The sequence below is a fragment of the Miniopterus natalensis genome, chromosome 3 (assembly GCF_054644295.1).
Source record: "Miniopterus natalensis isolate mMinNat1 chromosome 3, mMinNat1.hap1, whole genome shotgun sequence".
Lineage (NCBI taxonomy): Eukaryota > Metazoa > Chordata > Mammalia > Chiroptera > Miniopteridae > Miniopterus > Miniopterus natalensis.
In genome coordinates, this window is record NC_142083.1 from 86,744,642 (window position 1) to 86,761,014 (window position 16,373).

At 48.0% G+C, this 16,373-nt stretch overlaps 1 protein-coding gene across 2 annotated transcripts in view; it reads right to left on the reverse strand.

Moving 5' to 3' along the window:
• Positions 1–16,118, reverse strand: part of NUBP1 (NUBP iron-sulfur cluster assembly factor 1, cytosolic) — a 17,541-nt gene extending 1,423 nt beyond the window's left edge. The window contains exons 1-9 of one of the 2 annotated variants that reach the window (XM_016197589.2): positions 16,094–16,118; positions 15,911–16,015; positions 13,705–13,838; positions 7,511–7,579; positions 5,281–5,313; positions 4,569–4,659; positions 3,750–3,904; positions 1,352–1,462; positions 1,011–1,113 (exon numbers count right to left, since the gene is read on the reverse strand). In XM_016197589.2, coding sequence (XP_016053075.1) covers positions 1,011–1,113; positions 1,352–1,462; positions 3,750–3,904; positions 4,569–4,659; positions 5,281–5,313; positions 7,511–7,579; positions 13,705–13,838; positions 15,911–16,015; positions 16,094–16,112 — 820 coding nt within the window. In that variant the 5' untranslated portion in view covers positions 16,113–16,118. The remainder of the gene's footprint in view (positions 1–1,010; positions 1,114–1,351; positions 1,463–3,749; positions 3,905–4,568; positions 4,660–5,280; positions 5,314–7,510; positions 7,580–13,704; positions 13,839–15,910; positions 16,016–16,093) is intronic. The other variant, XM_087815652.1, reaches the window with a different exon arrangement.
• Positions 16,119–16,373: the final 255 nt, after the last annotated feature.

The following is a 16,373-nucleotide window of genomic DNA, read 5'->3' on the forward strand; positions in this document are numbered from 1 at the left end:
GGGCAGATTCAGCAACTCCTTCGTGGGCCCAGGAACCTGCATTTTAAAAGATTAATTAGTTCTTTCAGTAAAAAGATAATGAATGTAAATGTAAAAAAGTATGGTATACAAAACGTTGGACCATAAAAGGTGAGTCCAAAAGAGGCTACCAGTGTTTCAGATGTCTTTCTAGAAATAATATGTGCACACAAACCTGCCATATATATGCACATACGCACCCATATACTTAAAAAAAGAATGGCAGCATAATACACATGTTCTGCCTACTGCTTTTTCCATGTATAATTTCATCCTGGAGGTCATTCCACATCAGTATCAACTGTCAATCTTTCACAAGACAGTCCACTCCAGTGCCCTCCTATGGACTTGCAGGTTGTCTCTAGGATGTCAACCCGGTGTCCAGGTGAGCAAGATGCAGAGGCCTGCCCCAGCGGGCGTGTGGCATTCTCGCCTTCTCCATCTGTGTGCCCACCCTCGCTCCGGGGTAGAGCCCTGCGGTCAGCTTCTCCACCCCTTCCCCCAGATGCTGAGCACGGATGGAGAAGCAGAATCAGTGGTTCCACCACCCACAGCTGCTCCCCAACCTTAGTGGACCCTGGTGAGGTCAACTGTGGAACTGTCATTTCCTCAACTTCCCTAGCACACTGCCCCACGGGACAGGGAAACCCAAGTGAGGGAAGGAGCCCCAGGTGAGAGGGGGATGACAGAGATGGAGCTCCCCTGGGAACGTGGTGGAAGCTGTTTGGGAAGCCCAAACTCACAGGAGAGGGACTTGGTCTGGGAAGTACAGGTCCCAGAACAGTCCCCTTAGGGTCACTTTGTTCCTATCCTGGTATCCTCCCTGCACCCTGGCATCTCCCTGAAGTTTGCTGCTCTCTTGGCATCTGCCTGCATGTTTCACTGCTTCTCTCACGGGGAGGGGGAGCTCCTGGAGGTGGGTTCTGGGGCCAATGCCCCAAAGTGTGAAGGCCCCGCTCAGCGACAGAACTGGGGTGTTGAGACTCACCCACCTATGTGTGGGTCCAGAGGCACTTTGCCAAGGAGAGGGATCTTCAGGTCCCGGCACATGACCTCTGCGCCCCCAGTCGTGGGTGGGAATATCTGAGACTCTTTCTGTGAGGCAAAGTAAATGGGGGGAATCATGACTTTGTTTCAGAATCAGAAGGCTGGGCCATATTTTAAACAAACTTTTCAAAAGTGTCCATTTTGAATGTGAAACACTAACTGCCAAAGACTTTTCATTAAATCAGCAGTAGAGAATTGTAATTGTGATCCCATTTCTGGAAACAATGGGGAAGCAGAACCGGCTTCACAGAAACCCCCAGAAGGGGCTGGTCAGACAGAGCCTTACCTTACACTTGGGGCAGACGAAGCTGCTCATGTTCTCCACCACCCCGATGATGGGCAGCTTTACCTTGTGACAGAAGCTGATTTCTTTCCGGACATCCTGGAGGGACACCTCCTATCAAGGTTCAAAAGACCAGTTGTTTCAAAGTCAAAGTACAAGAAACAGAACGTGTGGTTGTGGGATGGTTGCAATGCAGTGGATCATACTCATAAAGCCTTAGGGATGTGCGCCATTTACTCAATGAGTATTTATTTAGTGCTGACCATGTGCTAAGCCCTGTCCTAGGCACTATTTCCCACAAAACCCCAAAAGGATAAACCTGAACAGTCAAATAGCAAACGTACAATGAATCTATAGAAAAGTGACCTTTTTGCATATCTCTGTCTACTTTCTTGTCAACATACTATGCTGAGCCAAAGTGGGCATTCTTTTTTAGGTCAGGGGATGGGAAACTAGGCCTGTGTGCTAATTCTGGCTGGCTGCCTGCTTTTGTAAAATTCTTCTGAAATATAGCCATGCTCATTTCTTTACATACTGTCTCAGGTAGCTTTTACCCTACAATGCTACAGCTGAGTGGCCATGACAGAGACCATATGATCCCCAAAGACTAAAACACTTACTATCTGGGCCTTTACAGGGAACTCTCAATGCACACTTCCCGGTGTGAGTACTGAGTATAATCAGTGCCTAGTACCCTCCCACCCTATTTCCCGTCCAGTGTTATTGCAGACATGTGTATCCTAGCTTGCTGTTGTCAAGCATGGCTACTCCTTAGCACGTGTGACTAATAGTCACTGGCTCCCAAAGGCTCACAGCTTTGAGTCATCTATTCTTCGGAGGCATACATTTGGGTCTAGGCCTTTGAGGCTAGGGTGCAGGCAAGGCATTTAGCTAGAAAGTAAACTGGCCATGACATAGTCTCTGCATCTTACTGTACCTCTGTGGTTCTCTCCTCGGTGTCCTGTAATTAAGTCTGCCAGTGCTGGATGGGAAGGGCTCTGAGGAAGTAGGTGTCCCCAGCCTGAAGTCACATTTTCCAGAGAGGTTCTAAACAAAGCGCATACACGTGGAGCGTGCCCCAGGGCTTCCTGAGGAAGTGCCAGCACCTGCTTGCTCTGTCCCCTCTTCTTGAACCCTATGGGGACTCCATGTCTCTCTTCACAACAAATGTGGTATTGGAGAAGCCATCTTTGGGCCAACTAGAATTTTGTTGTTTCTTAATAGACTTTACTTTTAGAGCAGCTTTATGTTCATAGCAAAATAGGCCCAAACATGGCTTCTCATAGGCCCCTTGCCTCCACACACAGAAAACCTTCCCCACCACCAACGTCCCGAGCGGTACATTCCAGCCAGACTGTTTCCTTTTAGGTAATTTCATTGGGACCAACTCATCTTCCCTCCACTTCCACCCCCGGGCCAGGTGCCCCCTGCCTCTAGCCACCTAAGTGGTATCTTGCTCTGCCACATGCCCCCACATCTCTCTCCACAGGGAACCAGAGTGATCTGACAGACACGATCCTGTCACAACACTCGCTGACCCAGCCACCTTCTCGAGGGCCGCTGTGCCTGTCACACCCTAACATAGCATCACCCATGCGTCCGTGTGTGCAGCACCCACCTTCCTCAGTGAACTGCATAGGCCAGGAGGGAGGACCCGCCTGTTTTATTGCCCTGGTGCCCAGCCCAGGGCCTGCATGTAGTGAATGCTCAGTGAGGGCCTGGTGAAGGAGGGGGGTCATGCTGCCCGACTCAGGCAGACTAAGGTAAGCCCTCTCTATTCTCTTTCTTGGGAGTGGAGAAGAGTATTGTAAAAAGAAAGATAACTGAAGAGAATTGGCTGTTGGCTTCTTGAGACCCTTAAGATCAGGGGCACTAATAATAAAGCATAGCCCAGAGCTGACCACATTTACTGCTGTGGGACTTACCCAGTCTGGGTTCAGCACAGCCCCGTGGCACAGCCTCTACGTGACTGGTACATGAGGAGCTGGCAAGGCCAGCAGCAGCTTACCCAAAAACCCCCATCTAGCCCCAGGCTGGTGCTGTGAAAAACTGGGGACAGTTCCTGGACTGTTTTGAAATGCGATAAAGAAGCCCTGCAGGCCTTAGGGACCCAATGCATGAGTACAAGGTGACCATGGGGTACAATCTGAATTATAACAGCACCAATGGTCTCGGGGAAATTAAAAAGGCAATTCTGAACTATTGGACCAAAAACCCAACTGTGGAATGCTTATTTGCCAACTGGAAGTGCCTGGACCAAAGATAAGCGAGGTTTCTGCAGAGACAAACCAGGCCTGCGTGTTCTGAAGAGCCCCCTGGAGCCCAGGGTCTCAGGGCCCTGTGAGGAAGAAAGCTTCCCAGGGGCACGGTCTGGAGCCGGCTGCCCCCGGCCCTGGCTCACCTGAGGGGTGGTGATGATCACGGCCCCGTCGATGTGCGCCGCAGCCAGGTACTGGACGACTGAGAGGTGCTCGTCCGACGTGCCGGGCGGGGTGTCCACGATGAGGTAGTCAGCCTCTCCCCAGTCCACGTCGCGGAGGAACTGCTTGATCATGCCTGAGAGGAGGACCCAAGCTGATGCAATTCCCCTTCCCTGTGCTGAGCTTGGGGCTCTACAGAAACACAGCCTGTGATCCTCAAGGATGTTCGGTCTAGACCCTCAATCGCTGGCACCGGCAATGTCAGGAGACATTTCTGGTTGCCACGCCGAGGGAGGGGCACCACTGGCATCCAGCACAGAGGCCAGGGCTGCCCCGGGGGTGGAGGCGTAGAGCACAGTCCACCCCTCCCCTAACAAACAATCATCCGGCCCAAAATGCCCACAGTACCGAGCCTGAAGAACCTCACCCTAAATGACATTTTCGCACTGTCACCCCGAGCCTCAGTGCCCAATCAACCTAGTATTGATTTCACTTCAAACACTTCTTTCCCTGACACAAAGAAGCCACTACAAAACCATCATACGAATAATTTCAGGGTTATATAGGTTCTCAGAAGAAAAAAACCCCATAATAGATATTAAAATCTATGGAACAAAAACTGATGTTCCTATTAGCTGTCTTCAACCAGCGAAGGAAGGGACAACTGGATGCTTAAACCTCTGCCCTGCGGAGCCCAGCAGGATGGCTGTGGCACCCCAGCAGGACGGGGTGCAGAGGGAACCCAGGGCAGTTCTGCCCTTGGAAGAGAGTGATGAGAGACAGAAAGCAGAGCGGCAAACCATTTTTCTTTGGTCCTCTCCAGATAACAGCATCATCGGGACTGCTGAGTAAGAAACCCACCGACATCACCCCCAGATTGTCTTCCAGGAACTGGAGAGAATGAAGCAAAAGACATTTTACTTAAAGCCACAGCACAAGGAACTTCCCTATGTCTTCTCTGGCTGAAAAAAACCCATTTTGGGGACAATAGTACTGTGTGATCTATGAGTATATTCACTCTTTGAATCCTCAAATCATTTTTGGAAAAAACAGGTTACCATATGGGGGGAATTGAGAGAGGTGTCCTGTAGCCCTCAGCTGCAACGACAGTCAACCTGGCGGAAATACATGAGCATCACCTCCTCAACTGACTGGCCCTGGGTTGGTGAGGCGAGGCCCCTGGGCCAAGCCTGGCCCACCATCCGTTTTCATACATGAAGTTTTACTGGAATACAGCCATGGCCATTTGTTTACATATTACTACTTTTGAGCTACAGTAATGGGAAGTGTACAGCCCACGAAGTGAAAATATTCACTGCCTGACCCTTTTCAGAAACAGTCTGCCAAGCCCTGGTCCTCAATGGAGGCCCTGTACCTAGAAAGTGCCTCCATAAATATCTGCTGAATGATCCACAGGGGGCCGAGAACAGTGCTGCCAGCCCTCCACCTACCCACCGTGCACAGCTGGACCACACTCACTCCCCTGAAAGTAGGCAAGAGGTGAGCACTCACCACTGGAGACCAGCCCGAGCCACTCTGGTGAACCTGTGTGAACACGGGCATCAAGAGTCGCTTGTAAATCCTGCACCTGGCCACACTTCATGCACAGACACATTTTACGCAGCAAGAAGACAGTTTTACAAAATACAATTCATCTAAAATGCATCCACTAAATCCTTAATGTGGAGTGAACAGTGGGGGGGGGCATTAATGAAAGCTATAATTCCATATTCTTTTTTCCCAACAAATTGGGTTATTTTGAAACTCTGCTTAGACATCTTGTCAGGGAACCAAAGTTACCTGAGTCAAATATAATTTGGGGTCTGAGGTATTTTCAAAGAGTGACAGAAACTGCTTGTGGATTACTGAGAAAATGCAGGTAACTGTGGAGCAGCGAGGTTGCCTCTAAAAGTCGGGGAGTGGAGCAAGGACCGTCAGTGAGCCAGGTGATACAGCACCTGCCCTGCCAGTGGTCAGAGCTTCAGCTCTGGCCTGCTGTCCCCAGGGGACAAGCACTGGGAGAAAGGGTGTCAATGAGAAGCTCCCTGGGACTACTTCAAGATTCAGACTCTTCCTCACGGGTGTTCATCTATAGCCAGGGCTCAGCTTTGCATCCGTTATAAAGCTAGAACTTAAGCACCTTCCAATTACACATCTGTCTTAGAAATGAGAGCAACACAGGAGCCAAAACAGGCTTTCTTAATGAAGCCTTACTTTCTAAAATAGCTCTACTGAGATATAATTTACATACCATACAATTCCCCTATTGAAAGTGTACAAAGACTCAGGATAGTCACACAATTGTACATCAGCCACCACAATCAACTTGAGGACATTTTTATCACTCCAGGGAGACACCCTGCACCTCTTCTTCCCTGTCACCCCCAAGCCCCACACGCCCCTCCAGAAACAGGTGGCCACGGATCTACTCTGTCTCTGCACCTGTGCCTATTGCAGACATTCACAGAAATGCAATCGTGTAACATGTGATCCTGTGTGTCTGGCTTTGAAGTCTCATTAAAAACACACACAAACCATTCATTCCTCCTTATCCTTGTTCTTTAAGGTGCTGGTCTTAAGAGAGGGGTAAACATGATGACCCAACAGTGTAGGAGAAGAAAATAGTGCAGATTCTGTTTTATCTCACTGTTTAAAAATTTCAGTTTTTATAGAACACTTATGTAGTGCACAGTAGGGTATATCTGTATAACAACTTACAAGTAAATAAACATACACCTATACTGTGGGCATGTGCTACAAAGCTTGTGGTATGTGGTCACAGATGTCTGATCCTGCTGCTTGACCTTGACCCTGCAAGGTATCACAGCCTTCCCAGCACCCTCAGAGGCAAAGCCCAACCCCTGAGCAGAGCCCATGCGGACTGGCCCCACTTGTCTCTGGCTACCCTCCAGCTACCCCCAGGCCCCTGCACTCTGCCCCAGCCCCACTGGCCACTCTTCAGAGGAAATGAGGATTCTCCTGTCTCAGGGCTCCTGCACTTACTCCCTCAGCCAAGAAGGCTTCTCCTCGACTTTCTGCAGCAGCTCCCTGTGCCTGCCCTGCTCCACCCGGTCTGTCCCCTCACTCTGCTTCAGTTTTCCATTACCTATCATCTGTCCCTTCCCAAGAGGGCATTGCTCACCACTGGACCCTAGTACCCAGAACAGTGCCAGCACTTAAAAATGAACCAGTTTTGACACCCCTGGAACAGCCCAGCCCTCCAGCCATATTCAATGCACCGCCCCTAGGGGAACCCTTCCTTGGATTGCTTCTTGCCACTCCGAAGGGAGAGACTATGACTTGCACAGACTGCTGTGGCCCTGCTCCCACCCTACATCATTTGCCTGCTTCAAAGTCTCAGTTCCCCAGAAGTGGTCACAGGGCAGAAATATTCCCTTGCGTCCACACTACAAGCCCCCAGCCAACCCTGGTCTAGCTTTCCCAGTCAGGGCTAAGTTTCTGTGTCTTACTTCTGCATTTCACTTGCTGTTTCCCTTCCCCTCTGAGAAGGCATGGAAACCAACACTTCTTTAATGGTTTAGATGAACTTTATATATAATTCCTCCTCCCCTCAATTCAGTTATTGTTAAAGTAGACAGATGGATTAGCAAACATTTACCTGGTTCTATCATGTCAATGTAAAAATGCACCGGCTATGCTAACCCCCAGGTTTAGGTTGAGTAGCTCAGCGCTGTAGTTTGCCGTGAGACCACTTCACTGCATTTTGTAATATGGCTCTTACCTGTTCTCCTTCCAGTCCCATTATCTTGGGAATTGATGGTCCGCATATATCAATGTCTAGAAGAGCAACCTGGGGAACAAGGAGACCAGCGCTGTAACACAACAGAATATACAATCCTTCAGATACACACAGCTGGGAGGGAAGCAGGGTTTGAGGAAAAAGGGAGAGGGGAGAAGATGGAAAGAAACTGGGTCAAACGTGGGCCAAACAGAATCTCCTGAGGAAGAGTTACACTTATCTTCTCAGTCGTGGAGATGTAGTCCAAGGCTCCAAAAGAGAACCTGGCCAAAGTGCATCAATACTGACTCCCTCCCTCTCGCCCCAGACTGACCTGGCTCCAGGTAATCCTGTGGACCTGGGTGTCAGGCCACTTGGAAATTCAGGTCTTGGCACTGTTTACTTGGCCCTTACTATGTACCTGAGGTGGGTACCATTACCTCTCCTTTACAGAAGAGGAAACTAAGGTTCAGAGGGGCCCAGTGATTTGTCCAATGAGCAAGGAGCAGAACTGGGACATAAATAGAGGCCTTTCACTCCAATGCCTGGGCTCTTTCCACTACCCCATGGGGCCTGGCAAGCTGAGCTCTGACCAAACCCTGTTTTCCCGTGATCCTGAAGGTTAGGCTCAACTTCCAGAAAAGAAACTGAAAATAAGAAGGAAATCTAGAAAACCTCTTTGCTAGTGGTGAACATAGCCTTGGATGACTCCTTCCACCCCAAACATCCTGCTTTCCCTTCATAGCCTGACTTCCAAGGCCTTCTTGATCTCTGATACTTGGGGAACGATGTGTGTTAACGATCCACAGACATTCTACATCACAACCTCACGATCTAAGAAATCACACCATCACCACGACCCGAACAGACATTGATGAACACTCTTCGGTTTCTGGCCCAGTCTCCCATGTTCCTGTGGGAACAATTTAACTAGTTTCCTTTTGAGACATTAAACTCCTCACAACCAAGGGAGTGAATCATGAGTGGAGTGATGCAAGGACACAAGAAATGGATTGCCTGCACTCACTCCTGTGGCAGTACCCACATTCCTGCTATCCAGATCTCCAGTGGCCATGTCCTGTCCCTTCCAAACCTCCTGCTGATCCTGTCACTATCCCCAATATCCATCCAATTGATTCACTTTCTGCTCAAGTGAAGCCAGAGAACACTGGCTGAGAGAGACGTGCATGCCATCACCCTCACCAGGGCCTCCGGGGAAGGTGCTAGAAGCCTGAGGGGAAGCAGCAGCCCTGCCCCACCTCTCCCACACACAGTGGTGGAGGGGGCACTGCAATGCTGTCGGGATCCAAACTTCCCCTTAGAGGAGGCTGTCGCCATGTGGCTACTTGGGCCAGGGCGGTGCCAGGTGTGGGGGCTTCTTGTGCCCGTGCTCAGTGCTGCTGAGCCCCAGGAGACACCACCTTAAAGCCCTGTCTCGGCCCACAGGTGTGGCAGAGGCCAGGCTGCCCAGGCGGGCGGGTGAAGCAGCTGGGACACTGGTGGCGGCGTGTGCATGTGTGTGTGTTGCTTTACAAAGTGTACTGAAATGGCACTTCTGTTTCTCTGATGTTTCCTGGAAGCCACAGAACTTAGGGGCTTTAAAAAAAAATTAAGGAAAATGAAATAAACAAAACAGAAAAGGCCATGGAAAGTGGAGTATAGTCCTAACTTGGCAGGTGGAGGCTGTCACCTCACACACATTGCTTTTCTTCCCCCAGCCCCACCTGTCTGAATGCCTGATCTGTGAAACAAGTGTTTTGGGAGATTGTTAGGGCCCTTCCAGCTTTAAAGTCTACAAACCCCAGAGACGGGTCTAAAAAACTGTGAAGTCCTGAAGCACCTAGTGTGGACCTTTTAACGAGAGAGTTCATCTTTTAGATCACAGGGCAAGGTGATGAAGTGGTAATTTATGAAAGCTGGTGACTTGTGGTGGAGAAATAGCGTGCGAGTCCTTGATGTCACAGGCCAGGCTCCTCCGCCTCCCTTCACCACAACTTACACACTTCCCAGCCTGCCTGTGATTAGTCAGGAGCTTCCCAGTTCTGCTGCCTCCTGATGCAAGGCCCTTTGAAAATGAGCTAACAGACATCTGCCTGCCCTGAGTGCTGACATGAACAGCTTTGCTCAGTTAGAAAAGGGACAGAGTGCTTCCCACCGTCCTGCTGAACTCAGGGCAGGGAGGAATGTGTGCGACTTGACTGTAATCTGCAAGACACACTGAGCCATCTACCATACGCCGACACTGTGAACCTTTTGGAGAGAGTGATGTTTTCAGTTATAAGTAGGTCTGCTGGGGAAAATACACCTTTCCGAGTGCTGGCATTTTTTAAAAGTACCGCTGCATGAAGAAATTCAGCTTTATCCAGCCATATTTCCACACTGGATGGTGTGCTTTCCTTCAGTATACTGGAAAGTCTAGACATGTACAGTGGGGACTTCGGAACACAATTATAGGGAAGTGTGATTATATGTAAACAGCTGTTGATTCACAAGCGGTTACTTGCAAATGGCCTGGTGAGAGACCATCTCCAGAGAGCTGTGAAGAATATGCCCGACAGCTTCTAAAAGCAGCGATTACTCTGGGTAACCTGGACAATCTGAGAAAACAGATTTCTTGGTTAGCCAACTGGCCAATACAAATCTGACCCACAAATGGCAAGAGATTGGTGACTAACAGAAGAAAAAATTGACAAGTATATTTTGAACCTGCTCAGCACTGTTTGGGTAGGCTACCAACTCATTATCACTAAAGTGAAAATTTCATCACCCACTCCATATTTCAGTTAGTGGAATGAAGTAATAATGACTGCTATCAAGGACATTTATTGAGCACTTACTATGTCAGGTACCACGTTAAGGACTTTACATTTACGTGCATTGTCTCACACAGTCTGAGACCCATTTTACAGATGGGTAAACCAAGGCACAGTGAGCCTGGTAACCTACCCAAAGCCACAGCGGTGGTGTTGGGGGGCTGTGATGTGAACCTGGGCAGTGTGACCCCAGAGCCTGTGTTCTTGACCACAATAGACTGCACCCCAAATGCTCAACTAGAGTTCTGACTCCTCTCTTCCAAAAGTTGGGAGGTTCTGCTGTTTCTGTCTCTACAACTTTGTCCTCATTTGTTCCCTGCTGTTTGCTCCAGTCACTGCCCTAGTTTGGACCCCTGGGGCCTCTCATGGAAACATGAGCAACGCCTCCTGGCTGGCTTCCCATCACCCTGTAACAACAGCCACACACGGTTGGCTGTCACAGCCGTGCTCCTAAAGCACTGGTCTGTCTCAGTCTCAGCCTTGGCTCCCTTCACTGGAGCAGTCCCCACTGCCTGCCTGTCCATGTCTGCTCTGGCAGTCCACCTCTGTGCCTTTGTCCACCCCTGCCCCCCATTCATCATTCCCATCACAGTCTAGATGTCTCTTTCTCCAAGCCCAGGTGTCCCCCAGTCATCTTTCCCTTTCCCCAAATCCCTAGAGCACACCTTGGATGGCAGATACCAGATTCTAGAGAAGCCCATATCAGTCATGTAGGCCAGTGATAGCAGCTCCACGTATTATAAAAATGATCGGAAAAGGGACATGGCAGAATTCAGAGTCTTACTGATAACAGGAACATCAAGCTTTACAGAGCATCTAGTTCAGCCTCTTCACTGACCCAAGGCTGTGGCCTGCCGAGGTTTCAATCCTCCAAAGATGTGCTCCCCCAGCCAGCACAGGTGGTTCTGGTGTTACAAACCAAACCAGGGCCCAGGAAGCTACAACCCAGGGGCCAAATCCAGCCTGCCACCTGTTTTTGTACAGCCCACAAGCTAAAAATGGTTATTACATTTTTAGAGGGTTGGAAAAATAAAAATCAAAATAATACTTTTATGTCATGTTGTGAAAATTATATGAAATTCAAGTTTCTGTAACAATAAAGTTTTATTAGAATATAGCCATGTTCGTGGTTCACAGGCTGTCTATGGCTCCCTTCATGCTGAAGGGCAGAACTGAATAGTTGCTACAGAATTTGTATGGCCTGCAAAGCCTAAAATATTTACCATCCGGCTCTTTAAATAAAGCCTGCCAACCCCTGAGGCAAACTCTAATACTGTCATCCTATGATTTAAAAAATGTATTTCTGGAGTTCTTGGGTACTGGCGAACTGTCTCGCGCACGCGTGTGTGTGTGTGTTGAGGGCATATCAGAATGGTGGACTTGATTCCCCTTGCTCCCTGTAGCTGGCCTCCTCACTGCCCCAGGAAGAGGGTTTTTTGTGTGTTCTTTCTATGGAGGAAATAGTCTTTATCATAATAAAATCTTAGGGTGTGATTGTACACTGAGGTAGAATGGTTTATTTCACACAAGTAGGAAGTACTGACATTTATCCAGCTTTTAGAGTATTAAAATATAATAGGCAATAGTGACAATTTTAAAATTTCAAAATTAAATGTACCTCTAGCATTATCTTACTTTCTAAAAAAGTAAAAAAAAAGTAAAGGGCCATTTGTCAATCAGTAAGAAAAGAAGTGTCAATGAGTAAGAAGTGAAAGAGTTAGCCCTTGTATATAAAAATAACTTTCCATTTTCAAAATGTTAGAAAAGTAACTTTCAGAAATAAAACAATGCAGGAAAGAAGGCACACATAAAGACATGGAAAGAACGCACTCATATCATAGAAAGAACACGCAAAGGCCATGGAAAGAACTGAAATGGCAGGGAAGGGCTTTAACATAAACAAAACAAGATTGTTTCTACGTCACACAGAGACCTCCTGCAGGCCCCAAAAGTGTTCTGATGGAGAAAACAGCATTTGGCTGGCAGCTGAAACAGCAACTAGCACACACAGCACACACAGTGCCAACTACAAGTCCTCAGTCCTCAGCGAGGTCTCTCACTTCAGGGTCAACATGTGGGCAGCTGGGTTTTACTGGAATTTTGAGCAAAATTTCATTTTGGAAACAACAAAAAGGTAGAATGTGATGTGTATTAAAAAAAAACACCCAAAAACTGAAAAACACAATAGTCATGGTTTTATTAGATATAAAATGATAAAGTGAATATTGGGATCATTTTCTAAAGTTGATAAAAAATTACCATGAGTCCCAATGAATAACCTAGTGTATTTTAAAAATCACAGGTACTGCAAATCTCCATTTGACCTTTTGGTAAAAAGTATTGTTTTCTTCTTTGCCCTAACATACCTTTTATTAAAGCTGAAATCCAGAGAGCAGCCCTGGGTACTTTGAGATTTCCTGCTCATCTGTGTACCTGGGTGTAAGTTAGTGGCCTAGGACAGGGGTCAGCAAATGATTTCTTTAAGGGCCAAACAGAAAACATCTAAGGCTTTGTGGGCAAAATTAAGGATACTATGTAGGTACTTATGTAATAATTTTAAAGTAACCATTTAAAAACAGCCCTAGCCAGGCTGTTGGGCGGTTCAGGTGATCAGCAACTGATCAATGTTTCTCTCCCACATCGATGTTTCTCGACCTCCCCCCCGCACTCTCTCTCTCTCTCTCTCTCTCTCTCTCAAAATCAATTTTAAAAAATCCTTGGGTAAGGATTAAAAAAAATTAATAAAAACAAACCCCAAATAACAAAAATAATAACAATAATAAAAAATAAAAGCTACCATTAATAAGTATAAAAATTATTCTTAGCTCACAGGCCAAAAAAATACAAGAGATGGGCTGGATTTGGCCATGAGGTAGAGTTTGTAGACCCCTGGACTAAGAAAAGGCAGAAAGGGATCAATAACAAGAAAGAAGTCTGAACTTAATGTAATAAATAATCAGCATGCCAAGAGAAATGTACACCTGCTATCCATTTTCACAACTAGAGCACCCAATGAAGTATTTCATTTCGCTGCCTGACTGCCATGTGTTTCCTCATTCTTTCTGCAGGGATCAAAGAGAACAATTCAGCCCTAGCAGGTTTGTTTAGGCCTGAGGATTGAAGGGTCTCGGGTTCAATTCCCATCAAGGGCACGTATCAGTTTCGGGCTTGATCCCTGGCTCAGGTCTGGGCACATCTGGGAGGCAACCAATCAATGTTTCTCTCCCTTCCACTTTTTCTGAAAAACAATGGAAAAAAAGATCCTTGGGTGAGGGTTAAAAAAAAGAAAAGACGCCAATTCAGCTTAGTCTAAGGAACCACCTCCCTACAAGCCATCATGAACCCTCAGAAGGGAGCCTCTCCCAGTTTTTCCCTAGGTCGCACCTGCGTGTTTTCATCCTCTGCTAGGGCGTGTGCAAGGTGGGCGCTGAATGTGCTTTTCCCAACGCCGCCTTTCCCAGACAACACCAAGATTTTGTGTTTCACCGTCTTCATTTTCTCTTTGATTTCCTCTATGGCTGCAAAGAAAACAATTCAGGTGATAACATCCTCCAACTAAATCCTGAATGTCACTCTTCCAATGAGCTAGAAGGAGCTAAGTCCTCGGGGTGCTTTCAAGCGATCGTGTGTGAAATACCACCTAGTCAATGGTAGTAGTAAGCGCTACGAAGAAAATAAGGCTATTATCACATCTGACATTTTCTTACTTATTGGTTTACTTACCTGTCATCCTTTACTGGAATATAAGCTCCATGGGGGTGGGACTCTGCCGTGAAGTGTTCACTACTTTATTCCTGGCTCCAAAACAGAGCTTTGAATATACAAAAACCACTTGACGACAGGGATACATTCTGCAATTAGGCAATTTTGTCCTGCAAACATCATAGAGTGCACTTACACAAACCTAGATGGTAGCACCTGCTACACACCTAGGCTATGCGATAAGGCCTACTGCTCCCAGGCCACAAGTCTATACAGCATGTTACTGTATGAAACAGCACAAGACTAAGTCAAGCACAAGAGAAGATGATGTGATAAAGAGATTAGACATCAGATGTATGAAGCAGCTGTCAATGTAACACAACATACTGTTTTACAGGAAACTTTTTTTATTAAGTAGAAAGAATACATTATAAAATAATGATAAGTATCATGTAGTAAATATATAAATCTGTAACAGTCATTTACTATCATTATCAAATATTATGTACTATACATAATTACATGTGCTACTTTTATATGACTGGCAGTGCATAGGTTTGTTTACACCAGCATCACCACAGACACATGAAAAATGCTTTGCACTATAAAGTCAGGACAGCCACATCACTAGGTGACGGGAATTTTTCAGCTCCCTTGTAATCTCATGTCATATAAGCAGTCCATCATTCACTAAAATATCACTGTTTGGTGCATGACTGTAGTAATGATTCTCAACCTGGGGGAAAAATCCAAGAGGAGACATATGGCAATGCCTGGGGCCATTTTTAGTTGTCACAAGGAAGAGGTCCCCCCTGGCAGGTAGTGGGTGGAGGCCAGGGATGCTGCTAAATGTCTGCCAGGGCTCAGGACAGCCCCACCACACAGAATCACCCAGCTCCAACGTCAGCGGTGCCCAGGCTGAGAAGCCCTGACAGACAGCAGGCCCCTGATAAGTTCCTGTCACTGACGACTGTCGTTTACTACACATTTGCTGTGCTGTCACTATTTCACCTTATTTCAAATCCTTCAAACAACGCTGCGAGGTAACTGTTTTTCTCCCCTGTGACCGACGAGGAAAGAGAGGCTCAGAAAGGTTAAGACTCTTGCGCAAGGCCGATACTGTTTTTGTGGGAACCAAAAAAACCAAACTGAAGTCTGTCTGAACTCCTTCCAAGTCCTCCTCCCAGGCTCCTGCTTTTTAAGTTCCTTTTACTAGGTTCCCAGAGGTCTCTCCACCCTCCAGTTGGACCCTCACAGTACTTATCGCTGTGATGACTGCTTGTTTACTGTGGGTCCCTCCTGCTGAACTAGCACCCACTAGAGCAGCGACCTCTATCTTTCACAGCTATACCCCCAGCACAGAGCACTGTGCTAGGAGGCGATTAGCACACATTTCTGTTGAAGGAATGGAAGAATCGCTCCTCAAAAGGAAGAAATGCTGTCCAGAGAAAGTAGCTGAGGGAGCCAGGACTTAAGCCCAAGCTCCCTGACTTCGAAGTTTATACCCTATTCCCTTTGCTGGTGGCCTCCTCCAGACCAGTCAGTCACTGTCACCGAAACCTGTGGCCGAACCCCTCAATGCAGCCGACTTTCTCCCAAGCCCCGCTCTTCTAAAGGCCCCCTTTTGACTTGCAAGTCACTTATCCTCAGGCTCCTCTGCATCCCGGCTGCTTTCCCGGCCCCTAGACTTTTAAAGGCTCCGTCCCTCAGCCCCGCATCTTGTCACTCATTTCTCAAGTCCCGCCCCTCACCACCCGGCCGACTACTCCAAGCTCCGGCTCCTCCTGGACCCGCCCCTTGCCCACCGTCACCGCCCAGTTTCCCCCTACGTCCCGCCTCTTCCGGCCCGCGCCTTTCACTTCCCGTTCAGGCATCGCCCCTTTCTCACCCGGGTCCGGCGTCTTGCCGGCTCCTGAAGCGCACAGCCGCTGGTTGGGACACCCTTGGCACGCGGCCCCTTGGCCGGCCTGGGTGCTGCCGGTTCCCGGACAGTCTGCGCAGAGACAAAATCACAGTTAGAGTAGCTCCTGTCCCTTCAGCCCCGCCACCCATGCCCCTTCCGCGAGCTCACCGTGAGGTGGCTCCTCCATTTTGCCGCCTTAGTCGCCGGAACCTACGCAATCACCGGAACTCACTTTTGCGTATTTCCGCCTCCTGGCACCCAATCGGATGCGCCCCCTCCCCACTCGCTCCTCAGTGTCGGAAAGAGACAGCAGAGCGCGTGCGCGAAACTTGTGCCGGGCGCTAGGGGCTGTTCATTTATTACTGTCCGCTTTAAAACTGCTGCAAATATATATCAAATATACTTAAACGAGTATCACCTAAGAACAGAGGCGTTGTCTTATATGACC